The following is a 27,934-nucleotide window of genomic DNA, read 5'->3' as shown; positions in this document are numbered from 1 at the left end:
GCTGGCTTAGACCTACTATGTCATATGATATAGTGTTCGCTCAGATCTTCTCTCGTCCAACCCGGATGTAGAAGCTTCGTATTTCTCAGCTAGCGCCTTTGCTAAGCCTCGCTCCCCCCCACACGCTGAGTTTCGGTTGACTTGATTATTCAAGCCAGAAAAGAGGGTCAACCTATTTCATTCCTGTTCCGTCTCTTACGCCACATTACTTTGATTTGAGTGTCGCCATGAAAGTCCTGAAAATACTCGCGGCCAAATTCAGGTCGAAGAAGAACAAGAGCAAGACACCTGTACCAAAACGAGATAAGAGGTTAAAGCGCAATAGATCTGCTCGATGAAAAAGAAAAAAGATCCAGGCTGATGGTAATTGCAGCGACGGTTCTAAAGATGTAGCCACGGCCGACACGACACCAACCAATCCAGCCCGCGGAGAGAAGGCGGATTCAAAGAAGTCGAAGGAATCAAGGGGCACAGTCACAGACGAGGAAAGATATCGCTATCAGAAAATAGTGCTGGGAATGACAGATGCGCAGATAGCCAGGCAATTGAAGCCAGGGCGCTATGAGTTCCAGGGGACGTCGTTAAGTGCTCGCCCTATTGGCGAGGGTGAATTGGCATATGCATATGGATACCGGTACAAGCAGACAGCCTGTTGAATGAATGGCTGCTTAACTATAAATAGACAATTCCTTTCATTATGGAGGGTGGAAACTTAATACGTCGGTTTCACCAACCGCCTGCAATAATCATGTTGCTCCCTAGCCGCCCGACTCGTAGCGCAGTACATACATTCCCCAGAACCTGTATGTACATCCCCTTTATGAGGCTTTCAGCCCAGAACAATATCGGGAGATCGCCTGTTGTCCGATGGCACAGAATCGAATCATATCTAACTTGCGCTGGCCACTGATCTACACGAAACTCGAAGATATTCTCCCCCTTGAGTCCCTTAAAAGCTGCCCCGGGACGGACCTTCTCGGATCAGCAGTCCAGCAACCACACTGCACGCCGAAGACACCCTGTCCACCGAAGGGCGGCGGCCTGAAGCCACCGAACCCAGAAATCTTCGCCGCGAGTTTATTGTTGACTGTTCGTTGGACGTGGACTTGAAGTCCCTCAAGATCGGAGGAGAAATACTTCGGGTTGCCGTGTACATCAGTTCGGGCGATCCGCCACGTCAAGTTCCCTGCCTTGCGGCAAGAACGCGTTGCCCATATCCTTAACAAGATCGACAGTCATATCCTTCGCAAAGGACCGTTTGTCAGGATGATCCCGTGCCCGATGCCAGAGCGCACCGCCCACCCGGAGACCACATAGATCGGTTCCACGTCCATTACCGCCGTGGAGCTGTCAATCTTGAAATGCACATGAAGCATTTCGTGTCCCCTCGCATTCTTCGGTTTCCCCTACTCAACAACCCCAATCTGCACCAACTCCCTCTCAAACTTCGCCGCAGCCACTGCAAAACCCTCAATTGGATTCTGCAGACTCCCCACCCGAGGTCCAGGCAGACAATCCTGCAACGCAAACCCATGGACACCCTGAAGTCAGATCGAGCGCATGCAGAGAGTGACTGTTATCATTTTCCGCACGGAGTCAGAATCACCGAATAATTCTTCGCAGGACGGAGTCAAGTCAAGACGGTGTTCTACAGGAAACGCTTTCCGCAAAGGCTATATTTACAGGCGATGGACGCTCCCAGGCCACCTCATGGCAGGCGGCAAGCCTTTGAGGTCTCCCAGCTTCATAAAGTGATTGCAGTTCGACTCATAGGCCACCATGGACTCTAATAGCTACAGGCACGTCTTAGAATATGGGTGCCTCCTTCACGGTCAACTGTAACGAGCATTTATCGAACGATTCCACCCGCCCACATCAACGTCCCTGTTCTCAGTAACGATTGCTTCATTATTCGAGCAACGGCCTGTAATAGATAGTATTTTATGAAAGGGCCGGTGAGGCCCCTGTTCCATAGTTCTCAAGCACAAAGTCGACATCTTTGTCGCCGCGCCCCGAAAGATTGACTAGTATTCGTTCGGATGAAGCGCGCTGCGACGCCAAGCGGATTGCAAACGCCAAAGCATGCGCACTTTCCAATGCAGGAATAATTCCCTCAAATTTGGCCAAGCGGAAAAATGTACTGATGGCTTCCTCATTGGAAACTGCTGCGATGGAAAGCCGACCGGTTTCATGGAGATTCGCAATCTCTGGGCCAACGCCGGGGTAGGCGAGTCCCGATGCCACAGAGGAGACCCGAGCAGGCGTACCGTCCTCTTTCTGCAGCACAACCGATCGAGCACCATGCAATGTTCCCAGTCTTCCATAGGATAGCGTCGCTGCGTGTTGACCCGGTTCATCAGATACGCCAAGAGGCTCCACTGCGTGCAGAACAACCCCCGGATCATCAATGAAGCCAGAATACATACCCATCGCATTGGAGCCACCTGCGACACAGGCAACCACATGGTCAGGCAAGCTTCCATTCGTGATGGAAAGGAATTGCTCGCGAGCTTCTCGACCAACTACACCTTGGAAGTCTCGAACAATCATTGGGAAGGGATGCGGGCCGATAGCCGATCCGATCGCATAGAGCGCGTGTGCATGCTGCTCTACATACGCGTTGAATGCGGAATCACTAGCCTCCTTGAGGGCGGACTGGCCTGAAGTTGCTGATACCACGCGCGCGCCGAGCAGCTGCATGCGACCGACATTCGAACTCTGTTTAGCAATATCCACCTCCCCCATGTGGACTTCGCATTCAAGGCCAAAATAGGCTGCTGCAGTTGCCAACGCGACGCCGTGCTGGCCGGCCCCGGTCTCGGCAATCAGCTTCTTCTTACCCATTTTCTTGGCGAGAAGTGCGAAGCCAACACAGTGATTGATTTTGTGCGCGCCGGTGTGATTCAAATCCTCGCGCTTAACGTAGATCTGAGCGCCCCCGACCTGATTTGAAATATTCTCGAGGTAATGTATCGGGGTCGGCCGCCCTTGAAGCCCGACTCGCACCTTGTTGAGTTCGCGTTGGAATTCTGGCGTTTGATGAAGCTCCTGATAGCTGCTGGCCAGTTCTTCCAGCGCAGGCCGAAGCTCCGGTGGATAGTGGTTGCCGCCAAACCGACCGAAATATCCTTCAGTGTCGGGATAGCTTTGGAAATAAGGACGTTGAATGTCTGCCATCATGACCAATCTTCGGAGACGAGCAGCAGCTTAACGTATTGAATAGGACTTGTGATTTGCGTGCGCAGGCCGTGGCAACAGAATGACGAAACTCGGGCTTGAAAATCCCACCCGGGTCGACGATTGCGACGGGGTATCAGATTGAGGGTATCGTTGATAGATCTGTTCGGTAGTAGTTTCGAAAGCGTGGTCACTGGGCGGGGTTCCTGAATTTGTAGCTTTTCGGAGCCTCGCCGGTCGAGCAAAGACGCACGAAGCTGACTAGATCTCCTCCATATCGATTGGTGCGATTTCTTGTCCCGGCGACGGTTGGTTGCCTGACCCCAAACCGAGCCGCAATCTTGTATGTTCTCCGACCCGCTTGCTTACATTGCAAAGGCCATTCAAGCCGCGATCCGCTTCCAACAAATGGCTCGTGGGCGCCGGGAAAGGTTCCTATAGAAAGCTGCAACCCGCCAACTATCTGACCTGCGTACCTATGCAACAAAAATATATGATTCGACCAGTCGACTAGAAGTTTCGGTATGAGACGCTAAGCCCTCTGCTGACGCGCCTTTTTCAGCGACGCCCTTAACTACAGCCCTCGATTAAGCACACATTATCCGATGAGTCGTTCAGAGGAGACCTCGGAGGGGCCCGCAGGGACCTGACCCGACGGTCCCGACCCGACCCATTACGTGTCAAGACTCAAGAGCGGGTCTTGGTTCGCAAATCCCAGACCTCCAAACGTGGAGTACATGGGGAGTTTCATTCTGTGATGATTCCACAGCGTTTGCCTGATCTTATCTTCTGAGCAGGAGGGACTGGAAAGGACACCTTGGTAGGCCATCCAAATGCAGGCACGCCAAAAATAGTGAAAAATAGAGAGACGGCTATGGAAATGGCATGCATGTTCTCCACCACTACTGAAATATGATTGCCCCCAGCACGCTGGCGGTAGGAAGGCTATAAAAAGCTTATAGTCCTTAGGAAGAAGAGCCAAGAGCCCTTAATTTGCTAAAATCTAAATAAAGCTGCCCTTTGGTACCCATCCAGGTATCCACCCTGAACGGTGGAATGCTATTTCATGAAGATCATGGATCCAGTTAACCAGCTGTGAATACTTAGTAAGATATGCAACCCACATAACGCCTGAGATGATGGCTATGAATAAAAATGACCATATGTGTATGGTGTGCAGTCTACTAATTTATCTCTAGTTGTCCTCATAACAAGGGATCAGGTCTTGTATCTGGCGTAAAGTAAACAAAGTAAAGTCGCCTCAAAATGAAGAGACATCAAGGCCTGAGTAACTTATCTCAAGGATACCTAGCTTCATGGTTTCGCCAACTATGGACGGCCGTGTAACGTATTCCCCGAATGTTCCTTTTAGGATGTGCCGAACTATACATATAAGACCTATTCTCAATTTTATTGCTATGATCCTATTTACACATCATGTATTCGTGGATAACGCCGTCTTTGCCTGGATTGTCGTTCACGAGGAGGGATTGGCGGAATCCTTTCACGTATTATATTGGCTATCTGCTCATGGCCATGGAAAGTTGCCACCGTACAAGGCGTTTGAGAAGCCCGGCTGCCATCATTAGGATTTGGAGCACAACCTTTATCAAGAGCACCTTGACTATCGCTTCATGTCCATTCTTCGCGGCAGTAAAAAGTGGTGTCCAACGATACTCATTCCTGACCTCAGTGTCAATATTCTCCACAGCTAGAAGGAGCTTAACAATGGTAAGGTTTCCCTTCCAGCCGCGTAACGCAATGGTGCCGAAAGTTCGATAGGAAATAAAAGATAAAAGGTAGGAAACAGAATAACGACATCAGATAAAGCACGAGGAGTGGGATCCTTACCTGAATAGTATTATCCCTATTTAGTAGGTATAATGAAGTGATAGAGTTGAGCACTTCGAAAGATTGGACTAGGAGAAGGCAGTATGATTAAGAGGAGGAATATCGCTGCTATGTCTGGCTCACAGCAATCCGTCATTGATCGACCTAATCTTCGCATGGCCGAGTGAGAAATCGGACCTTGGCTCCAATCGAGTTTGGCTTTGTTGCAGCTCATTGAGAATATCGAGAGGGACTTGATCAAGGCGACATTTACATAGTATTCCTCTTCCGAACGGGACCTCTCGTCCGAAGTCGCAGCGGAAGCGGAGAAAATGATATTTGTGTTGTCGTTTATCGTATCCCTAACCAGGACCTGTCAGTAAGGTAGACTGTATGATCAAGGATATACTTACTTGCGGCGTCTGGTAAACCGGAGGGTGATTGATCCATGCACATTGTCAATTATACTATCAGAGTTGGTCGAGTGTCCGACAGTAAGATGTATATCACTCCATCTCAGATATAAATTTCTGTTGATTGGGTCGCTGATGAAATCACCTATTTGCAGTCGGACGTCAGTGTATGTATTATAGACTCGGAAAATAGAGAAGGTTAGGCGAACCAGGTCGACATCCAATAGCACTCTGTAAGACAACCATCGTGAGTTTCAATAAATGGACATCCCATGATATGGTTCCACGGGCCATAGCATTGTCAAGCCATGCTGACGCCATTTTTCGGACGATGTAGTGACCTGCCCAAGTCCTTTGTGTTCCCTTAAGAAGAACACCTTCTAACACGAGTCTGTTAAGACAGGAGTCAACATGCGGAGTAATATGTCTGTTGTTCTGAAACTTTGAATATCTAAACTGCATTGCAAAGTAGATATGCAAGATCTCATGACGGACACCTTGAACATTAACTGTGGCAGAGTAACTGTGATTTGGCTTCACCCTTGTGGCAAGTGTTGCTATGAAGCGTACGAAACCCTCTGCTGTCGGGGGGATCGAGAGGCTATTCAGGTTCCTAAGGCAGATAATGTTGGTGGTGGTAAGAAACCAGAACGTTTGCCGTCTATAGACAGTGACTCACTGCGGATTGGTCATCTCTCTATATGATCAAATCAATTTCTCCCATATGTCAATTAATCTCTGGGTCTTGGGAGATGCGGCTGTTAGTCCTAGTGTTAGGTACCGCTGTTTGGAGCGTATTCTGTCTTCATTGACGACAGGACTTATATGGATGTGGAGACTGCTTAGTTTTGATGAAAGAGATAATGATGGTGATAGGGGTAAAGGAAGCGCTGGAGGGCAACCATTGGGTCCAGGAGACACGGAGAGAAAACAATGAGAGGAGAGGGAGGACGGGAAGAGAAGGAGACATTTAGCTCCTAGAGGTTTGGCAGCCAGACAGGTTAAAGTTGGATAGAAAGATGGAAGCTTATAGTATTGCGGCGCCGGACTATAATATTCTGTCATTGCAGGCTGTCCGTCGCTATCTTCTCCATTTCCCGTACAATCTCGGGAGACATGGATGCACCAATATCCTTATGGAGATTTTCGCGTCGCACGTCCAGATTGAAGATACTAAGAGCAGATCAGACGAAACTGGTATAGCGCCTTGGTTTATTCCGTATGATCTTATATTGGAGAAGTTATATCATCATTGTCAAGCAGAAAGCATCACGATAGAGAAAATATACGCAATGTTGGAAGATCAAGAATGTGCACCTAAGCAAAGGTACCAGAAGGAGAAGAGGGAAAGACCACCGTATTTATTCTACAGACGGTGAATATACGCCTCATTCACTGCCCTGCGGCTCTACATTCACTTCGTTCTTTGGACACATTGTCCACACGGCTCTAGACTCTTCCCAGTGACGTATTCCTTTGTGGTGAAAAAAGGCTACATGCATTATTTGTCAGGGAAACAAATCTCTGGCAGTAGAGCACACATCATTAAGGATTCCGCATATCCTAAGCAGCAGATATCCTTACTGGAAGCACAATTCCGGTGGCTTAGAACAGACTCATTTTCCTGTGCGGGAGGCCACTGCAGAGAAGAGAAGACAAAAGTGGAAAAGGTAATACAAGTTCTGTTGATTCAGAAATCATTTACAGTCATTACTTGGGATATAATTTAAGCAGACTCTCGGGACGTTGCGCTCAATTGTAGGAGTAAAGATTCAGAAGAAACGTGTCCAGTTGGCTATGTCTGCGGATTAAGCTTTCAGCTACAACTTAGCAATGGGCATCTAGAGGGGCACTCCGTAGATTGTCTGACACTAAGGAAAGAAATTTCTAGGTTTCCAACACGCCAAGAGCCGTTCGTATTTCAATAGAGCATCAACATGAACTAACACTAAAATCGGCTACACGCGGATGACTCATACTTGTCTCACTCTAGTAAGCACACAATTGGCAAGCCAAATCCTCGCGTAGAGTACATATCTTGACGCACAGTGATAATCCTCTCACAAGGAAAATCAAAAAAGCCAAGAGCCACCATGGCCTGTACCCTGGTCCCCATCAACCTGCACAATCCAACCGAGTACGCCGAGCTGCAGGCCCAGCGCGTCCAATGCGGCTGGGACGCGGAAGACAGCAAGATCCTCGCATGGCGCGAGAAGCAAGACCAAAAGCTGAAATCGTTCTTTTGGATCACACTTCCCGCCCAATCTTCTCCAAGGGACAATGCAGACGACCAGGCAGATGAGAAACGCACTATTCGCGCAGGCCACATATCCCTGGACGCCTATGCGGACCCTCCAGATCCCGGACTGGCTTGCGCCGACAAATCCGTTCTGACGATCCAGACCTTTTTTATCCTGCCAGAGTACCGCCGTAATGGTCTCGGGGGGAGAGTCATGGATCTGGTCGAGGGGATGGCGAGCCAGGAGCCGTGGGGGAGTCCGGCCTGCCGCTTTGTGACGGTCAATGCGATGAGTAGGCGCTATTTCTACGAGGACTGGCCTGAGAAACGTGCGCTGTGGGAGACGTGGGGGGAGACTGCGCCGGTGATGTGCAATGCGGATTGGTATACGCGACGGGGGTACGTGCACTGGAAGACGGAGCCACGGTACCCGGAGACGTTGAAGAGCGGGGAGAAGGTTATGATCTTGGCGGATTTTTTGAGGAAGGCTATTACTCGATAGATGTGAAGCAGGTTTGGGATCGTCTCGGGATGGATGCAAGAGTATGGTTGGGATGTGAGTGACGACGATTGACGATGCGAGGAGATGTACATAGAGTCGCTTGTCCTTGCAGTTCCAAGCAAAGCACCAGAAATACTTTATCCCGTGCAGGGAACCAGTACAAGAGCACTGATAGCTTGAAATAAGCTTTGTCGAGGGATCGGCCTGAAACAAAGCAGTACCCGGATGTGAGATCACAATGTGAGACCCTTGCTTCTACGCCACCATCGGACCATGCATAATATGGATGATCAGTTGAGAGCGCCTTACTGTATACATACATGAGCATCAGCTCATACAGCATCATCTCGTCTGAGTAGAAGATAAACAAGCCGTCCGCCTGCCAACAAAGATATAAAAGGTCTGAACAATCGAGCCTTCTCCGTCATCATCATCAGCGCTCGTCTCTCATCTCAACATACGTTCTCATCTCTCAACCTCCAAGCCAAATCCAACTCCAAAATGCAGTTCTCTACCATCCTCTCCCTCCTCGCCGTTGCCGGTATCGCCGTGGCTGCCCCTCCTGTCGTTCGTACGTCTCATCAAACCCCACAGAGTAACCCACTCAACTAACGGACCAGGCCCCCAATCCAATAACAATGGTGTCCTCGGCCTTAATGTCGCAGATACTACAGTTCCCGTGGACGTCGACATCTCCATCAAGGACAACAACGTCGCCAACGGTTTGCTCGAGGGCGGCGTCAACAACCATCACACCGTGGATGGCCCGTTCAACGTTGCTGCGCTTGGCGAAGCAGACCAGGTTGCCCCCAAGGGCGCATTGCCGCCTTTTTAGATGAAGGTCTTGTACGAAAGGTATGTAGTCTGTGCCTGGCGGGCGATCACGTCTAATGCTAATGGTGTTGGTAGATCGAGACGAGTGGATGCTGATTCGATGTGTAATTAGGTCGCAATGGGGCGGTTATGGTGAAAGTGAGATAGGCTTCTGGCTTCTCTTCACGGTGGACACAATCTAGTAATAAGAGAAATGACTTTGACTGTCAACAGAATGAGTTGAACCTGTAGATCAGTATGTGACTTTGAGTTGGACACAGTAGGAGTTCGGCGCAACACTGACTACCACCAATAATTCTATAACCTTCAATAAAAACAATTATAATGGATTTACACAATATCAATGAAGGTGCAGAACTTGAAGCAGATCTTTGAATCATGCAATGTGCAAACAGCCCTTTCATACCAACCAGGAAGCCCAGTATCTTTCTATGAAACTTAATTCCCGTCTTATTCCGTGCCTTGCTTCGTAATACAGTCAATCAGTCTCATTCAACTATGAAAAAGGTACCAAAATACACCTTCCAGTTAATCAAACATACTCATGAATGGAAATGAGTCAAAATGTAGACATAGTAGAATACATGCTGATCCTATACAGACGAATTCGGTATAGATAGAATGTGGAAGAGGCCAATAATTGCTTTGCAGCATGTAGGAACTGTCGAGTAAGACATACCAAAGGACAAAATAACGATAATAACATTGCAGACCAATCAATAACGACAAATTMCCTGTCAGTTCCTTGTTGTCCATCTGCTCAGTCTTGGGTTACAGCGCTAAGGGCCTACTCCGCTGATAGCCATCGTCCGTCTACAATTGTTTGCTTGGCGGGCGAAATCAGACAATTTGAATGGTAGATATCGTGCTCAAGAGCTATCTCTTGGGTATTCTCCGTCGGGATTAAAATGATACAATCATCTTGGCTCTGGTATGCGGGGTCATTCCCCATATTTAAGGTCGGGGTAGCCAGGCAAAGTAGCTCGCCCTGTCGCCAGCCGCAATCAAAATGAAGGTATGTACTTTATCATACAGAAATGGAGAATGCAAATAGCTGACAATGACAATTAGTGGTCGATTCTTCTTCTGATCGGCTGCGCTGCTGCCATTGACGTCCCACGTCGCCCATATGCCCCCACTGGAAGCGGCAAGAAACGACTGACCTTCAATGAGACGGTCGTCAAGCGAGCCATCTCCCCCTCATCCATTTCGGTCGAGTGGATTTCCACCTCCGAGGATGGAGACTACGTTTACCAAGACCAGGATGGCAGTCTGAAAATCCAGAGCATCGTCACCAACCACACCCAAACGCTCGTCCCTGCGGACAAAGTGCCCAAGGACGCCTACAGCTACTGGATCCATCCCAATCTCTCCTCGGTGCTCTGGGCCACCAACTACACCAAGCAATACCGCCACTCGTACTTTGCCGACTACTTTATCCAGGACGTGCAGTCGATGAATCTGAGGCCCCTAGCTCCAGACCAGTCAGGCGACATCCAGTACGCACAGTGGAGTCCCACTGGCGACGCCATCGCCTTTGTCCGCGGCAACGACGTCTTCGTCTGGACCAATGCCTCGACCAGCCAGATTACTGACGACGGCGGGCCTGATCTCTTCAATGGCGTCCCGGACTGGATCTATGAGGAGGAGATCCTGGGAGACCGCTTTGCGCTGTGGTTCTCGCCGGACGGCGCGTACCTCGCCTTCCTGCGGTTCAACGAGACGGGCGTCCCCACCTTCACCGTGCCGTACTACATGGACAATGAGGAGATCGCGCCGCCGTACCCTCGCGAGCTGGAGCTACGTTATCCCAAGGTGTCGCAGACGAATCCCACCGTGGAGCTGAACCTGCTGGAGCTTTGCACCGGAGAGCGGACGCCCGTGCTGATCGATGCGTTTGATGCGAAAGAGTTGATCATCGGTGAGGTGGCGTGGTTGACGGAGACGCATGACATCGTAGCTGTCAAGGCGTTCAACCGCGTGCAGGATCGGCAAAAGGTCGTCGCTGTGGATGTGGCATCGCTCAGGACCAAGATCGTCAATGAACGCGACGGTACAGACGGGTGGCTCGATAATCTGCTGTCCATGGCGTATATCGGGCCTATCGGCGAGTCCAAGGAGGAGTACTACATCGACATCTCCGACCAGTCCGGCTGGGCGCATCTCTGGCTGTTCCCTGTCGCCGGTGGCGAGCCCATCGCCCTGACCAAGGGCGAGTGGGAAGTGACCGGCATCCTCAGCATCGACAAGCCGCGCCAGCTGGTCTACTTTCTCTCGACCAAACACCACAGCACCGAGCGCCATCTCTACTCCGTCTCTTGGAAGACGATGGCCATCACCCCCTTAGTCGACGACACGGTCCCCGCCGTTTGGTCCGCCTCCTTCTCCTCGCAGGGTGGATACTACATCCTCTCCTACCGCGGGCCCGACGTGCCCTACCAGGACCTCTACGCCATCAACTCCACCGCGCCCCTGCGCACCATCACCAGCAACGCGGCCGTGCTCGACGCCCTAAAACAATACACCCTGCCTAACATCACCTACTTCGAGCTGGCCCTTCCCAGCGGCGAAACCCTCAACGTCATGCAGCGCCTTCCGGTCAAGTTCTCCCCCGAGAAGAAATACCCCGTCCTCTTCACACCCTACGGCGGGCCCGGCGCGCAAGAGGTCTCCAAAGCCTGGCAAGCCCTCGACTTCAAGGCCTACATCGCCTCAGACCCCGAGCTCGAATACATCACCTGGACGGTCGACAACCGCGGCACGGGGTACAAGGGCCGCGCGTTCCGATGCCAAGTCACCAGCCGGCTCGGCGAGCTCGAAGCGGCGGACCAGGTCTTCGCCGCGCAGCAGGCCGCCAAGCTCCCCTTTGTCGACGCAGACCACATTGCCATCTGGGGGTGGAGTTTCGGCGGCTATCTGACGGGCAAAGTCATCGAGACCGACAGCGGGGCGTTCTCGCTTGGTGTGCAGACCGCTCCGGTCTCGGACTGGCGGTTCTATGACTCGATGTACACGGAGCGGTATATGAAGACGCTGGAGAGCAACGCGGCAGGGTACAATGCCAGTGCGATCCGGAAGGTGGCGGGGTACAAGAATGTGCGTGGCGGGCTGCTGATCCAGCATGGGACGGGCGATGATAATGTGCATTTCCAGAATGCGGCGGCGCTGGTGGACACGCTTGTTGGGTCGGGGGTGACGCCGGAGAAGCTGCAGGTGCAGTGGTTTACCGACTCAGATCATGGGATCAGGTACCATGGGGGGAATGTGTTCTTGTATCGGCAATTGTCCAAGAGGCTGTATGAGGAGAAGAAGAGGAAGGACAAGGGCGAGGCGCATCAGTGGAGTAAGAAGTCGGTTCTGTAGATAGAACTCATGTATGCACGTATGCACGTTGGGCTTAGACATGGCAGCAATCGTGTCCAATTTCACTTGCGCATCTTATAGAGCCCAAATATGTCTAGTGCTCCGTTCCTGTAACAAGTCTAGGTGCAAGGCGGAGGCAGTACATCCTTTCCAAGTCTTAAATCAGCCGCTGTGGATGTGCACAGTTGAGGAGGCATATCTCCCACCCAACTTCTGGCATGAGTGAGCATCCACAGGGCTGTAAGCCACCAGCCTGGACTCTTTGCTAGAAAATTGAGTTAGCATGATGATCATGTCTAGAGATTCCGTGGTTTCGGACGCGTACCTGGTCGCCATCTATCGGTATGACTCTCATTGACTGTATGTTCTCGTCAGCTTAGGTGCAAGGTAGTTGGTGTCGTTCCCAAACGGGCAATGTGTCGACAGAGACTAACCTCAATGAAGTTAGACCGGGAAGTGTTATCCCAAAGGGGCAATCAGCTCGACAAAACCTCTGGAAAATGAAAAGACCATTCAGTCTTGATTGATACGTTCAGAGCGATTCTATAGGAAGGTGAATGTTCAGCTACCATCGATTCCTCTCGTCTAAGTAGATTCGGGACTTTGCGACCATGAATTAGTTTGCGAAGCCAGCTTACAGAGTCTTCGGCCATGCAGCATCCCAGCGACGCGTCTGATCATCATAGGCAGCTTAAGCTTATGCTATTCATCAATAATAATAACCGAAATTTCGATCACGATCCAACGTTAGACAGCACTAGCGGGTCGATTTGCTCCGTCAAATCTGTCTATGGCTCGTTTGATAGGCAGAGAGAGACAAGGCAGCACTGAAAGTGGCTATGAGGGGGGCCTAGCGGACGAGGCTCCCCCGCCAGGCGGCCACAACGGTATTTAAATTCCACGAATTCACTCGAGCGACTTGAAATGTGTATCTAATAATAAGCTGTTGTGAAAATGTCTCTTTCTGTGTCAACGGCCGAGATTCTGGTATCTGACCTTCCCACCAAATCGGTCACTCTGACTCCGCTCAGAGCGACTGTGGTTCGCGAAATCCAGACTACTATCCAGGTAAGTGCTTTCTGCGATTTCTAATATGTATACTAATTTGTACAGCCCGGCCAGAATGAAATTACCATCCTTGGGCTCGATCCTCTGGTTGACCCGGATTCCATCCGTGTCGACGGCTCCGGTTCAGCAACCATCACCGACATCCAGACCGACAAAGTTCCTCGCCGCGAGAATTTCGAGGATGTCTACCCTGAAGAGTCGGACAATGAGTCCAGTGAGGCATTAGAAACCGACTCGGATGAAGATTTTGACATCGACGATTCGGAACTTCAGGCGGTACGAAAAGAAATCGCAGAGGTTGAGGCTGCTCTCGCCAAAGCGCGCGGCAATCAATCCATGTCTGTCGCCGTTTCGAATATGATGGAGGGCTACGGGAAGAAATTGAGCATGGAGAATGCGGACGCGGCGAAGCTGAATGATTTCCTCCAGCTTTACGTCCAGCAGCACTCGGTCGAATGCGAACGTCACCACAAGTCGACAGTGGAAATACGAGAGGCCGAGGAAAACCTAGAGCGACTCAATCGAAAGCGAGAACGACTGGAAACCACGTATAACAAAGCTAAGGAGGCTGCTCTGAAGGATGTTCGCAAAGAGCGCAAGAAGCGCCTGCGGGAGCGCGAAGAAAAAAGGAGGAAGCAGCAGCAGTTGCAAAACGAGCGAAGGCGGTTCTGGACCCATACCGTTAGTCAGGTCGTGGTCCATCTCGACAGTCACTCGATGATGACTCCAGGATCGAGCCGTCGCAGCTCGATCGTGGAAAAGGCCGGAAGTAGCACCGATGTTATGGACGTGACACTGCGTCTGACATATGTGATTCCCGGTCCTCGCTGGCTTTCTCGCTATGATCTCAGGATTAGCACTCCTTCTTCGTCTGCTCGTCTGACCTACCGCGCCGAGTTTCACAACACCTGCTCCGAGACATGGCGCGACTCCCAGATCACTTTGTCCACCTCCCAGGCTTCCTTTTCGGGGCTGGAGGAGCGCATTCCTCAATTGCAGGGCTGGCATATCAAGTTGGATCCCAACAACGCAGAACAGCCTTCATGGAACAACATCTTGCGCAGCCTCGACGAACCTGGCCAGCCCCTCCAGGCTCACGCAAAGTTACTTAAACAATCGTTTGCGGAAATGCAAAAGGCAGATCAACAGCGCTTTGCCCCCGGCTCACTGTTTGGTCCACCGCGCCCGGGCGCTCAAACCGTCTTGTTTGGCTCTTCAAGCGCACAACAGCAAATACAAAATCAGCAACAGGCTCCGATCGAGCGGGTGACTGAGCGGGGAGAGAGGTTGGATAGCCTACCTGCATCTGGGTTCGGGATGGCCATGTCGGCACAAAGACCTGCGTTCGGGATGGCCATGTCGGCACAAGGACCGGCAGCATCCCCATTTGGGACCTTATACTCCAACACCGCCGGCTTGAACACCGACGGCTTGAACACCGACAACGAAGGCGACGACGATGAAGAGGACGATGACGAGGATAGCCAAACCCTTGCGGCCGCCAGTCTGGAGCACCAGGACTCCGTCAAACAAGACTACGGATTGACTACGACGTACGATCTTCCAGGTCGGCGTACGCTGGTGCCGTCCAGCGTGCATAGACGGCACGTGCTGGCCGAGCTGGACCTAAAGTCCATGACTCTCACCCACATCATCGTGCCCAAGATCCGCGCGGCGGCCTTCCTTCGCGCCCGCATCCAGAATACATCCTCTGTGACCATCCTCCGCGGCCGAGCGGGCATGACAGTCGACGGCACCTTCCTGGGAACAACCAGCTTGCCCAACTGCGCGCCGAACGATGCCTTCAATATCTCCTTAGGTGTCGATCCGTCTATCCTGGTGACGTACGCGAAGCCGTCCGTCCGCCGCGTCGGAGGCGGCTTCTTCAGCAAGGAGCACACGGCCGTCTTTCGACGGACCTGCTGGGTGAAGAACACCAAGAGCATTGCGGTTGACCTGATTGTGTCCGAGCAGGTACCGCTAAGCGATGATGATAAGCTGCGTGTGCAGATCCTCGAGCCGAGGGGGCTGGAAAAGGAAGGCGATCAGGTGAAGATGGCGATGGAGAAGGGCAGCGGGAGCGTATCACTGGCCAAGAACGGCGAGGTCAAGTGGATGTTGAAGTTGCAGCCGGGCAAGGAGATCCGATTGGCACTGGAATATGAAGCCAGGGTCCCTCAGGGAAGTCAGGTAGAAATTGTCAAATAAGCAATTGCAATCATAGCTAGCTCTATCAATCTATGCGTCATGCGTCATGATATTTACAGTCCAGTAACGTACTATGCTACCAGTCAAAGCTCCCCGGCATGCGCTGCCCACACCCTTGCTCTTTATTCCCTTCCTCCCCCGTCTTTGATTTCTTTTCAACAGCGTCGTCCCCCCACCTCTCCCTCCAACACGCCAATTCCTCCCGCCAGAGATCATTCACGCACGGATCGCACGAGCTCCCACAGCACTCCCCCAGCCCCGGCGGCGGCGGCGGATCATCGTATTCTCGCGCCGCAGCCTCGAGAAGCTGTTTCCGGCGGATGGTGCTCAGCCGTTTGGCGTTTTTGATGCGCGGGACGGACTCGGGGGTGTAGAGGGGTGTTGGCTTCGACTCTCCTGGGCCTTTGAGCGATGTAAGCGATGGTATGAGGGAGGCGAGGGTCATGTCTATCTATGTTGTTAGCTTGGACGAAGTCGACTCCACGTCACTTGCGTCTTGATGGCTTAGACTCCGACTGTACCTGGAAGGAAGAATGATTTCCCGGTATGGTTAGTCAGCTGCTTGGTGACTTTTCGGCAGGGGTTTGTGGTAGTCGGAGAGGGTTGGGATATGTAAAGGGATTCATGATATGGACATGTTTCTTTTCAATTGTCTTCCGTTTCTTCCTAGTATTGTTGAGTATTGGAACTGTTGATAAAGGCCATCATCTCATCCCGGGAGTGCCCGTTACTGTGGAGTGCGGAGTGTGGGGTATCACATCACCATCACCATCATGTTATGGGTTAGTTAAGACAAGTATGGGAGAGCTATAGGTGTCATGAAGTGATGGTTGAGGTATTCTTGAAATCTATCGCTGAGAGATGTCAGTATGGAGTGGCCTAGAGCATGTAAGTGCTTCACGTCGACCTTGGCCTTTTTTGATACCAGTCACGTATGCAAGTCAGAGGTGATATGGGAGAATATATATCACTATTCACTACGGGATTAATTCCTCGAAGAGTGCAATTGTCTACTCTGAAGTCAATATCAACCTTGATCCATCTATAACCAGTCACGCCAATATACATCGATGGTCTACAGTGCCGACTCTCGTCCCACCACCACGATTGACTCTATTCTCTACTATATAGCCCCAGATACTTCACCCTGATCTACAACTTACCTTTCTTGATATTTCCATCCCTTCATCCTATCCTCTCGTGGTATATCACATGACAACCATTACCATAACAACGCGTAGAATATCCCATTCCACCCCTTTCGGAGTACATAAGCAGAAACGCGTGCATAAGAAATATGCACTCATTCTTCAGCTGAACCTCCCTCGCATATGACTGGTAGAGTACACTAGAAAATACCCGGCAATTGCTGCAGACAGCCACGACTTCCCGATCTCGCATCGAATCGGAAATGAGGCCTGCCCGTCGTCCGAAGGTACCCTGCTCCCGTTGCAGGCGGTGACTCGGCAACTGGCAAGCTCTAATGCAATTAGGAGGTCGCTGTCGGGATTCTGCGTAGACTAGTCCTGTACTTTGTTGATGATGCTGTATCAATTGAGCTGAGCTATCACATTCATTGCATATGCGTCCTGCGACCTGTATGTATCCATTTCCGACTAATTTTTGGCTGGTAGCAAACAAGGTGGTGAGTTCGTTTGTGATCCGGATTGCCAAGTCGATTGACCGCGCGCACGGCTGATTCCAGTCAAACTGAACAGACAGCTGACGCAACGCAATTGATGCACTGAATCATTTCTTACGAGAATAATATATTCAAAATGACGGGAGAGGTTTTGAATGCTAATTGTCTGTATTGACAGTAGAGTAGCTGGGATGAAGCCGGGGAGCGCCAGGCTTATCCACCATGGCATTTGACTCCATGAGGAATGTTCCACTTTCTTTACCGAGACACTACAAGTGAGTGTCAAGCTTCCCCAGATTTAGTCCTAGTCTACTGGATGGAATACGAAGAAAAGTGAGGAGCTCCCAGGTGAGTGGCCATTTTAAACTCTATATGTACAGTTTATTTGATTGGGATGATTGCTGGCGGAAAAGTAGTACATGATATATCAAAAAGACCACCACAAATTACCTCTAAAACACACACCCCCCGAGCCAACGCACACAACGCCGGACGGAGAAGTTGAAAGCAAGAAGTTTCGGTCTTGATTTCATCACAGACATGCAGTCGTACGGCAGGAATTTTTTCGATTCGATTCGTTTCGTTCAAATCCAGGCGACGTGCACATCCTTGACCATAGAGGTCACGTTTAGACGTACTTGCACATCATGGCAACCATCAGGTCGAACAGACCGATGGCTTCGACGAAGGCGAAACCCAGAATGGCGTAGGAGAAGAGCTGACCACGCAGAGCAGGGTTGCGGGAGACACCGAGGAGGAGGGCACCGAAGACGAGACCGATACCGATACCGGCACCACCGAGACCGATGGCGGCAGAGCCCATACCCATGTTCTGGGAGACCTGGACCATGGCGTCGGCGATTTCAGAGGAGTACTGGCGGCGGGACTGGACGTTGGCGAAGACCTGGCGAGCGTTGGCCTGGATGAGGCTGGGCTGCTGACGCTTGACGGTCTGGAAGGGGGTCATGGGGATGGCGGTCTTTCTCTGGGTGGTGAAGGTCCGCTTGGGAGCCAGCTGCAGACGAGCGGCAGGGCGGGCAACCTTGGTGGTTGCGGCCATCTGGGAGGCCAGGCGAGAGGCAAAGACACGAGAGGAGGCCATTGTGATTTTTTGTGGTGGTGTTGAGATGAGATGGTCTCAATGAAGGTCAGATGGAGTGTGTGGGAGGAGAAAGGAAAAAAAAGAGGAGAGAAAGGAAAAGGAGAGCTGGGAGAGCTTTTGGGGGGAGAAAAAGGCGGGAGGGCAGGATTACCCAGAGACCCATCTAGGACATAAATACTTCCATGCCGAATTTTCACCAGTCGGTCTTAGTGCGTTGGGAAGCCCTATCTACAAGATTACCTGACCAGGTATCTTCTCTGTTTCATTCCCTCATCGACCAGACAACCTACCTGGCCTTCCCACTCCGGATGGACTTATCGGGTTCGTCCGGGTTATGGCCAAGGTGGCATTTGTCCTGGTACAGCCAATTACCCAGGGTCCTTGCAGGCCGCCAGCTCCGTCGAGTCCACAAGACTAACCATCGTGATCCATCCACTTGACTCTACAATTGAAGTAGCACAGATTTACTCCGTATTGCTATCTTACTACACACTATTTAGTGTCAATTGAGTCATTGACCATAAATCAAAGCAATTGCCAAAAGACTGGCAGAACAAAAGGAGAGCAGAGCTGGAGCTGGCAGCAGCAGGATGGATGACGAATTTTTTTTCTCGTGCTGTGGATCGAATTATGGGTCCGATAATTTGGGTCGGTCCACCCGATCCAGAGCTCTCCGCCAATCATAAGCGCCATCAAAGCAGGCCGCCGTGTCGGAGTCAATAAAACCGGGCCGATTCGGGCTGCGGCTCCACCAGAACCGGAGTTTGCACGCCAGAATCAGCCAGAACAGGAAGAGAGCAGCCACTGGTTTCGGCTGGAGGGAAAAATAGTCTTCTTGTTCCGAGGGAAACTGCCCAATGTCTCACCGACTGGTTTGCTGCTCCCACCTGTTGAAAATTGAGAACAAGGCTGGTCCTGAGCAGCTCACCCAGCTCTGGCGTGCAAAGTGGCCTCTGTAGTGACCAGAATCGAGAGGTCGAATGCGACTCATCCGAGGGAGCTGCACGGGTTATATATCCCTGGATACATCAGAGGGTTCGCCCTGTTTCGCCTTTCTCCGAAGCAGGCTAGAATCCTCCGTTGTTTTAGCCGGAAATTTCTGCGGATAGATCATCCTGAGGTCACCGACAGTTACCGCACCATGGAGGACATGGTAGCTACATGTTGTCGCTAAAACAGTTGATATCAATCTCTTGCCATTACCAAACCTATCTACAGAGCTTCTGAATATCAAACACTGATCAATTGATACTGTGATGTTGAAAAGGAGGAAATTAGCAGTAGCGTCCTGCAGGTAGCCTCACCTCTCAGCCTCATTTTCCGGCAGCTGATCATCATGACCTGGCAATTGCATATGCAGCGTTACGTAATCGATCACTGTAATTATTCCCTGCCAGTGCTTGAAGCATGCGCCCATGTGCGTACAGGGATGGCATTCCTTTAATGCTCTTAAAGCTACCGACTCTGCCGACTTTCTCCGATGATCGCTCAACGCTTTTCAAGAATATCTACCTACATGAGTACAGGTGTTGGAGTATATTGATATTCGATAGATCATGATGTATGAATTGCAGCATTTGAGCTGTAAATATTCAAGATATTTCTGATACTAGAGAGTGGTTTATTGCTATGGTATTGGTGACTTCGATCGGAATGAATCGGACTGCTTGTGCCTGAGGCAGCTAGGCAGCTTATTACCTGTTTTGGATTGCTGCGGAAGCTTCAGCCGAGGTCACAATTCGGCAGCAGCAGATATATCGATTTAAAGAAGCTGCATAGTATATTTTATCTGCTACGGAGTACAAAATTATTGCTCGTACTACCATGAAGTAGTAGACGATGCTAATTGACATCATAAGATTGCAATCAAAGTACCATTGGCAAGGTCTTTAGCCGACCTTATGATTATATTACTAGTCAACAGTTGGTTTTCATCCGGATAATTAATATCTAGATATTGACTCAATTACTCCGTACAGTAATTAGTGTCCTTGTTATAGTGTATAGGAAACGTACTAGCGTTATTCTTGGGATGGTGCTTCAAAACAGTATGAAGTCGGTTATATATTTTCGGCTGGATCTTGACTATGATACCAGATAGGATAAGATCATGGAACCACAATGACACCTACTAACAACAGATGTTTAATTTAACCATTCAGTCTATTTAGATGGTTCCAGAGACCCATATTAGATCAGCAGATGCAACTACTACAAGTGTCAAAAGACGGATAATTATGCTTCTCTTGCTCCATCTATATCAACACATTCGACACCTGACGTACCGGAACATCAGTAGTAGAAGACAAAGATCATGATGCCAACATGGGAGACTAATAATCAAACTCATCACCTCTAGGTCTCATTCTTCGACTTTTATATGATCCCTCTGGCTTCAGACACCTCCCTCAATGAGGTAGTCATGAGCTAAAGCAGTCACAAAAGGATGTTTGATATGCATTGTACGTCTGCCAACTCTGTGGTAATCACTGCATTCATGACCACTAACATTATTCTAGACCGTAGTCAATTGGAAATGGCTGCCATTGCTCTCTTAGTGCGCTATTGCCTAGTTGATTGAATCAAGGGCGAGGGCTAATGTCTGGCTATGATGCCACTGGAATGCCAGACTGAAACGGCGCATTCCATGACAAATCAAACAATCTCATCAACAACACGCTACTTTCTGCCTACGACCCTTCTGCTCCCCGGGCAAAACCCCAGACTGACCATCAGAAGCTGCTTCCCCAGCTGGCACCTTATCTCCCTTCAGCCAACAACCCTCCATCACTGCAAACCATGTTCAAAACTCATAGTCCTCCACTCAAGGAACTTGATCAAAGATCTTTCTAGGGGAAGTATGGGCTAGCGTGATACAGATGAAGACATTCTCTTGTTTGTGGAACAGTCCAAAGGATGATTTCTGGTACAGTACGCTTCACAGATACGGATCTGATGTTATCCATGAAGAGCGAGGATGATCAAAGCCAGTTGCTCCCCGAGGACAAGGTCCGATCGAACGGACACATCCCCCTTGTTGACAGATACATTGATCTCCATGCCTTCTGCGGACTACGAGTCAGTGGCCATGGTGAGCGATTTCATCCACTTCTCCCTCCATTATCGACGCTTCGCATTCCACCGATCGACCCCTTGACGCACAATGTCCCTCTACATCACTGTCCGACTCGATCCTCGGTGTAACCTTCCAATAGCAGGCCCCATGGCTTTTGAGTTTATGAAGAGCTGACATACAGATCGATCCAGGGGCGTCATTTCAGCTTTTCCACAACATTCTTGGCGCATTGTGCTTAGGTCATCCGCTGGGCATAGGCCAACCTTTGGCATTAAAGCGTCAACACTATTAATAGGCGTCTTGAAAGGACGAAGTCTCAACATCAAAATAAACAAACAATCTCATTCACTAGTATAATAATGCCGGTGCGACTGAGCTGGCTTCTGAGCCCGGACTCTATCCCCAACCTTCTTGCACCACCGCCATCAACATGACATCTGTCACTGCGAGTCCCCCTGTAGGAGCTCAGGGCTCAAAAGCTTCATCACAACAGGCCCCAGGGCGATCGTACGATGATGGCATGTACCATTCAGGTAATGTTCGACTGGCTGTCGCTGCAGATTCTCCCAATGAACTTGGCAACACGGAGACGAAGCCGATCGCGACAGCAGACGCATTGCTTGACCCACAGGGCTCGACCGACCCTGGAATGCTTCGTGGAACAATAACAGACACCCTGCCCGACCCCAAGGCCGCCGTTGTAAAAGCCGCGACCCTTCCGTCAGAAGCCCCCCTGGATCTGCGACAAGGACATTTCGACCATCCGCTTCAACTTGTTATCACGATGACTACCACGACAACAGCCTCTTTGTCCACCCCATCCTCGACCACATCTTACGACTCTACGATCCCTACTACCCTTCATACCTCCTCGATGCCGACCTCCACCCAGCCTAGCTCCACCACCAGCGCCTCCAATTCCGCCTCCACTACAGCCTCCGCCGCCCTTCACTGGGAGAACATGACCCCTGGCGCGCAAGCTGGGATTGTCATCTCGACCCTGAGCCTTGCGGTCATGCTGATTGGGATGATCTTCTGGTGGCTGCATCGCAAGAAGCGGAAGCTGCTGAGGGCCATCCGAGGCGAAGAGGCCCCGCCCCCGACGGAGAAGCCAAATCCTGCGTACAGATTCGCGTCAAATCTGTACACAAGCAGCGCCTCCACGCTGGTCAATGTAACGGAGATATTCAAGGCCAGCAGGGAAAAGTCGCCGTCCATCAATGACAGAAGCAGCAGCATTTACTCCAACAACCAGACACGAAGCAATCTGTTCACTCTCGCAGCGGACAAGGTCAGACCATTACGGGGTAAAAAAAAATCTCCCGACAGGCGCAGCCGCTATTCCCACGGCTACATCTTTGCACAGGAGTTCGAGCACATGCCCCCACCGCCGCCGACGCGTCTGCAAAAGATTGTCGCCGGTCTATACGCCAACGGTTCGTCGACGGTCAAAACAGTAGCGGCAACGTTCAAAACCCAGGCTCCACCGCCGCAGAAAGACAACGCGTCCTCAACGTGGAGCTCCATGAGCAGTCGCACCCCATACGCGTGCGCCTACGACAGCTACCCGCATGTGCATCAGTTTCAGCCGCCATGCGACATCAGCGATGATCTGGACCTGGTCAAGGTGCAGAGTGTCTCTTCTGGCACTGTCGCCATGAGTAACCCCGCGGAGATCGGCGTCGACGCGCTGGCGGGCCGTATCTCGGGAGAAGGCGAGCGACAGCAGGAGGCTGTCAGGGAGTCGAGCCCGTGGCCGTCGCAGTCCACCACAGCTCCATGCCAGCGGCGGTCACCACCACCACAGACCTCGCGGGAGGGAAGCCCCGCGCATTCCGGGCGAGCGCCGTCGGTAAAACTGTGGACAAAGCAGGTGTACCGCGTCGAAATGAACTTTGTGTCCCGCAGCGACGGCCAGCTGCAGGTTGGCGAGGGACAGATGGTCTGCTTGGAGCAGATCTTTGACGATGGATGGGTAAGTTTAGTCCAGTCGCCGGTTACTCCAGTTCCTCCTGTGTAAATGGACTAACTCCTCAGGCACTGTGCACCCTGACCGACACCGAAAGGCAGGGCCTCCTCCCCCGCGCCTGCCTCTCCACCTGGCCCATCAAGGAACGCCGGCACTATGCGTCCAGTGGCAGTACCTCAGAGCCTGCCAGGGGCGTCTCCCCCACAGACTCCCAGTCCTTCCGGTTCTACCGGCAACAGTCTCGACCGGGGACCCCAAAGCCAGCCCCCGAGTCCAAACCACCGAGCGTGATGAAGCAGTCGATCTCGCCTACGCTGTCGACCTTCTTCCGTCTGTAGTCTGCTCCGCTCAGTCCTCTTCTTGTAGATATTTCGCGTATATGTTTAATGGACTGTACTTTGCAGTCATAATTAAGTCATGTACATATCAAGAAGCCAGTTCGAAGCGGCTCCGCGCCGGCTTCGCAGACAGTTCGCTCGGTGGTGCGAAAGCGCACGTCTCAAGTTCCGCTCCTCTGGCTCTGGCTCCACTTGTTCGGAATGTATTCTTTTCACTTTGACTTGGCCCTCGGGCTTTGGCGTTAGCTGCGCCTCTCCGTGCCCTGAGTAGCAGTGCGACCAGCACGATGATGATGATCCCTGCTCCCGCCGCGCCAACCGCAATGCCCGCCTTTGCGCCTGTCGACAGGCCTTTTGCTCCCGTTGCTGCGGTACTCGAAGATGTAACCGTCCCCGTCGGTGCCCCAGCCAACGTTGAAGTCGAACTCGAACTCGAACTCGCAGTCGCAGACGCAGACGCAGACGGAGACGCAGAAGCAGGCGCCGCCAACTCAAACGTTCCACCCTCGCAACAATCGCCCTGACTTAAACTCCGCTCATCATCATGACAACAGTAGCTCGTCAGCGCGGCGTTACACGCCCAGATATACTGACCGCGATACGAATCATCTACTGTCATCAACACAGCCAATTCTCGTCAGTGGGTTTGAGCGGAGGAAACGTACACGTCGTACAAGCTACAGAACACCCCTTGTAGCTCTTGTCCTGGCAGGAGGGGGTATAGTAGAGCCCGGTGTAATTGTATGCGTGTCCGTCCGGGAAATCAGTCAGCGAGCCGTTGGCGTGGTTGTTCTTGTCGCGGCAGAGGAGGTTGTCGGTGCATGTTGCGCTGGAGGGGCAGCAGGTGTTGGCGTTTGGGCAGGGGGTGTCGTCTGCTGCGTGGGTGCCGTTGCGGTAGTAGTTGCTTTGGTTCGGGCCTGTACGGCTTGGAATCCAACCTGGCTATCGTCATTGTACAGTTTGAGAGGATATCTCACACCTCAATTGATCGCAAAGCCTCAAAAGTTCGATCATAGTTGGGAGTGAAACCCGGACAGACGAGAATTGGCAATGCAAGCTTGAAGATAATTTGTCTTATCTGTGCAAGTGTACAATCAATCGCATCATTATATACAAGGTTCGTCATAACGCATTGGTCAGCTATATCGGAAGCACATCCTGTGCAACATGACCACCTGTTTCAGTCCACGTCGTAGTTCCGCTCTCCTCTGTTATACAAAGCTTTGATGGCAACATTCATTACGTCCATGAATTTGTCATGTTCGAGATAAACATCACTGGTATGCCACTCGTCGCGCTTCAAAGTTTTAGCCGGCTTCGTTGCGTGAGCGCTGAAATACAAATGTCCAAGTAGCGAAGCAACGTTGCGAAAGCCCTTGTGATTCAAACCCGGCGGGAGAATCTCGACCATCACAGAGCCGGACGGGAGGAAGATACCGTGCGTGAGGCCGGCGCCGTGCACGCCCACCAAGATATCAGATCCCTGAGCAATCCTCAGCTGCTCATGGAATGGAATGCTGGCAAAGTCAATCATCTGTACCGTGACATGGGGAAATCGCTCTTCGACTGTTTTGAAGTAGTCCTCCTGATTGATCAGCTTTCGGCTTCCCGACCGGTCGATAAAAGTCAACACGATCTGCGGGCCCTGTCGGGGTCGGCGAAGTTCCACATGGAAGTGAGAGAGGACCCGTCTGGAAAATGTACGGACCAATGCAGAGTCTTCGCATGAATGGATCTCCCAATCACCCTGCCAGAGGGGGTTCGATCCGCCAGCCAGGGGCACGATCAGGTTCTCGAACTCGTTGGTCGGAGGCAGATCGCCGACTCGGAGTGGCGGCCGCTGAGCGAAAATCTTCCACAGGTCAAAGTAGGGCCCATCCTCGATCTCATCCAGGATGACGACCTGTGTGTTTTCGATGTCACCAATACTGAAAAGTGCCGTGTGCGGGTTAGGGCCCGCAGTCATGCGCAGAACATCGATGGTCATGGTCATGGAAAAGATCTCCATGAGAGAATGCCAGACGTTCCGCGCCCCTTCTCGCTGAATGAGGATCGTGTGGTTTGAAACTACGGGAGGAACGGTATGATCTAGCTTGTCCTGGAGGGAGACTGCCTTTTGGAACACGACCCCAGGGCCTGTCTCGTACCAATAATTGTGAAATTTTTCGAAGAGGGGTACGTTCTTGCCATCTAAATCTCGCAGTTGACAGTCCATGATAAATAGTCGCTGAGCAGGATCGTATACAGCTCCGCGCCCGAAGCAAAACGTGTCGACTCGGGAGTCCGACGCTGTTTGACTATGGAAGCAGGTCAAGCCTGAAGGCGAGTCTGCAGTGCAGTACTCGGTTTTCGAGTCGCGCAGCTTCTCCAGATACGTAATACCGAATCGATCTGCGCAGTAGGATGGCTCATCGGCCACCGCCGAATATTCAGCGGGCAGAGTAGGCGTCTGTTCTGCGTTTGGGAGATGGTCCTTCGTATCGGAATCATTTCGACGAGGGCCGGGTGTGGAAGCTGGCAGCGGAGAATATTGAAACGGCGTCCTTGTAAGTGTTACATGCAAGAGGAAAAGAACAAAAAGCACGCCAATCACAGTGGCAGAGAGCCGTTGGACCCGACGCTGGGAACTGAGGCTTAACCAGGACATGAGACTCTGGTAGCAATAAGTTTAAACGGAGACATCAGCCAAAAGAACAGGTGGACACTGAGAGGAGGCCATCATGAGAAAGCTGAAAGTGGCGGCCTCGATTTCAAATGACCATTCTGCCTAGTGCGCCAAGAAGATATGGCGAGAGAAAGAGGGGGCGCTGAATTGCAGTTCGGACTTTTAGGCTGTGGAGTGTGGAGCCCGTCTATCACGGAAAAGTAAGCATGCACAGAGGTCCGTCAATCTCGCTGCGGCATAGCTAGTCTTGATAAGGAGATAGAGAGGCGATCAGCTGCTCAGCAAGGCCCCTAGTTCCTGATGCCAACACAGCTAACTCAGAGAGGTTCATGATTGGGCTTGTTTCAACTTTCGTGGTGGCTGCTAAGTCTGCTAATTAATTAGTATCAGAACATATCCTGGTCATTCAAGGCGAATCATGATGCGTGACTATCCGCCGGGCATCATTGTGGGGCATTGCTCAGCGCCAGGGTGTGATATGGCCTGGAGGGTGCAGATTTGAACCATTGAGACAGGCACGCTGCTTCAAACAAACCAGGTGCAACGATGGGGATTTCCAAGGTCGCAGGGAGAAATCGAAATAGAGAGGAAGAAGATGCCGTTTTCATCAGTGTGGGGTAAATAGGGAKGCACGCGCCCATAATTATTATAAAGGGTATCCGGGCAAGCCGGGCTAATAGGCTTACTAATACTATTCATACATAGACACGTATTATCAAATGAATCCCCAATACAAATGTTGCACTGTTGTATGGTATGATCTCTTACACTCGCGAGGCTCTCCCAGTATGGAATATGATAATATCTACTCGTTGAAGGGGCGAGAATGGTTGATCAGATTCTATTTACGCGAGTAGCATTTCTCATAATCAGGCTACAGACAGGGCTCTCTGGACTTTAGTGCTGATATCCTTTCCTGTCCTGATCTCTTGTCTCCAAGCGGCCACACATAGTCACAGCACAGACTTGGAGTGATACAAGAGAATATCAGGAGGACTCAATCCACTTCAGCACTCACAAATTATTATCATTCATGGCAAAAACAACCGACATACTACCTTAAGTAGCGCGCGAGCTACAGTCTATCGAGTAAGAGAGACCTAATTGCCTCAGTAAGGCCCCACTTCCTACTTGCCATTGACTCGTTTGGACCATTATTGTCCCATTATTTATATTACCATCGCGGCCCGCTCCCAGTGCAACCTAAAAAGTACAAGGACGGCGGCGCCAGCCATCAAAACCCTTGGCAGCTTGGGCCAATCATGACTGTGCGTAGAGCGGCGCAGTCAACTCGCGTCGTGGCGGTAAATCTGGAACAGGAAAGTTGTTGGGCAGGGTAATTTTATTAATAGGAAATAAAGTACAGAGTACTCCTTAATCAAACACTGGCTCAGTGGATTGGCTAATAGATGTGATAGCGCGATGTATCCTGGCAATATTTGTCCTTAGGCGCTTTACGGTCCTGGCGCATAACCCGCCTGGCCATCTTCCTCGAACAGAAATTCGGC

At 51.2% G+C, this 27,934-nt stretch overlaps 11 protein-coding genes across 11 annotated transcripts; 6 read left to right on the top strand and 5 right to left on the bottom strand.

The window, feature by feature from the left end:
• Positions 1-227: 227 nt before the first annotated feature.
• On the top strand, positions 228-656 carry Asppvi_000620 (uncharacterized protein; the record flags this gene model as incomplete). The annotated part of the gene is made up of 2 exons (XM_043296929.1): positions 228-310; positions 374-656. 2 exons carry the CDS (start codon positions 228-230, stop codon positions 654-656), a joined length of 366 nt encoding a protein of 121 aa, XP_043152864.1.
• A 1,285-nt stretch (positions 657-1,941) lies between these two features.
• Positions 1,942-3,177, bottom strand: Asppvi_000619 (tryptophan synthase subunit beta; the record flags this gene model as incomplete). Its single annotated transcript, XM_043296928.1, has 1 exon — positions 1,942-3,177. One exon carries the CDS (start codon positions 3,175-3,177, stop codon positions 1,942-1,944), a length of 1,236 nt encoding a protein of 411 aa, XP_043152863.1.
• Positions 3,178-7,513: 4,336 nt separating this feature from the next.
• Positions 7,514-8,161, top strand: Asppvi_000618 (uncharacterized protein; the record flags this gene model as incomplete). The annotated part of the gene is made up of 1 exon (XM_043296927.1): positions 7,514-8,161. The coding sequence occupies one exon, from the start codon at positions 7,514-7,516 to the stop codon at positions 8,159-8,161; it is 648 nt and encodes a 215-aa protein (XP_043152862.1).
• A 501-nt stretch (positions 8,162-8,662) lies between these two features.
• Positions 8,663-8,996, top strand: ScwA (the record flags this gene model as incomplete). Its single annotated transcript, XM_043296926.1, has 2 exons — positions 8,663-8,732; positions 8,782-8,996. 2 exons carry the CDS (start codon positions 8,663-8,665, stop codon positions 8,994-8,996), a joined length of 285 nt encoding a protein of 94 aa, XP_043152861.1.
• A 1,008-nt stretch (positions 8,997-10,004) lies between these two features.
• Positions 10,005-12,358, top strand: dppIV (prolyl dipeptidyl peptidase DppIV; the record flags this gene model as incomplete). The annotated part of the gene is made up of 2 exons (XM_043296925.1): positions 10,005-10,010; positions 10,067-12,358. 2 exons carry the CDS (start codon positions 10,005-10,007, stop codon positions 12,356-12,358), a joined length of 2,298 nt encoding a protein of 765 aa, XP_043152860.1.
• A 954-nt stretch (positions 12,359-13,312) lies between these two features.
• Positions 13,313-15,634, top strand: Asppvi_000615 (uncharacterized protein; the record flags this gene model as incomplete). The annotated part of the gene is made up of 2 exons (XM_043296924.1): positions 13,313-13,426; positions 13,472-15,634. 2 exons carry the CDS (start codon positions 13,313-13,315, stop codon positions 15,632-15,634), a joined length of 2,277 nt encoding a protein of 758 aa, XP_043152859.1.
• A 76-nt stretch (positions 15,635-15,710) lies between these two features.
• Positions 15,711-16,079, bottom strand: Asppvi_000614 (uncharacterized protein; the record flags this gene model as incomplete). Its single annotated transcript, XM_043296923.1, has 1 exon — positions 15,711-16,079. One exon carries the CDS (start codon positions 16,077-16,079, stop codon positions 15,711-15,713), a length of 369 nt encoding a protein of 122 aa, XP_043152858.1.
• A 1,825-nt stretch (positions 16,080-17,904) lies between these two features.
• On the bottom strand, positions 17,905-18,378 carry Asppvi_000613 (ATP synthase subunit C family protein; the record flags this gene model as incomplete). Its single annotated transcript, XM_043296922.1, has 1 exon — positions 17,905-18,378. The coding sequence occupies one exon, from the start codon at positions 18,376-18,378 to the stop codon at positions 17,905-17,907; it is 474 nt and encodes a 157-aa protein (XP_043152857.1).
• Positions 18,379-21,884: 3,506 nt separating this feature from the next.
• Asppvi_000612 (uncharacterized protein) lies at positions 21,885-23,761 on the top strand (the record flags this gene model as incomplete). The annotated part of the gene is made up of 2 exons (XM_043296921.1): positions 21,885-23,429; positions 23,492-23,761. 2 exons carry the CDS (start codon positions 21,885-21,887, stop codon positions 23,759-23,761), a joined length of 1,815 nt encoding a protein of 604 aa, XP_043152856.1.
• An 88-nt stretch (positions 23,762-23,849) lies between these two features.
• On the bottom strand, positions 23,850-24,380 carry Asppvi_000611 (uncharacterized protein; the record flags this gene model as incomplete). Its single annotated transcript, XM_043296920.1, has 1 exon — positions 23,850-24,380. The coding sequence occupies one exon, from the start codon at positions 24,378-24,380 to the stop codon at positions 23,850-23,852; it is 531 nt and encodes a 176-aa protein (XP_043152855.1).
• Positions 24,381-24,941: 561 nt separating this feature from the next.
• Asppvi_000610 (DUF563 domain protein) lies at positions 24,942-26,408 on the bottom strand (the record flags this gene model as incomplete). The annotated part of the gene is made up of 1 exon (XM_043296919.1): positions 24,942-26,408. One exon carries the CDS (start codon positions 26,406-26,408, stop codon positions 24,942-24,944), a length of 1,467 nt encoding a protein of 488 aa, XP_043152854.1.
• Between the last annotated feature and the right edge of the window lie 1,526 nt (positions 26,409-27,934).

Source organism: Aspergillus pseudoviridinutans (genome assembly GCF_018340605.1).
Source record: "Aspergillus pseudoviridinutans IFM 55266 DNA, scaffold_1, whole genome shotgun sequence".
NCBI lineage: Eukaryota > Fungi > Ascomycota > Eurotiomycetes > Eurotiales > Aspergillaceae > Aspergillus > Aspergillus pseudoviridinutans.
The sequence above is the reverse complement of the archived record's forward strand: the minus strand, read 5'-3'. Positions and strand labels throughout refer to the sequence as shown.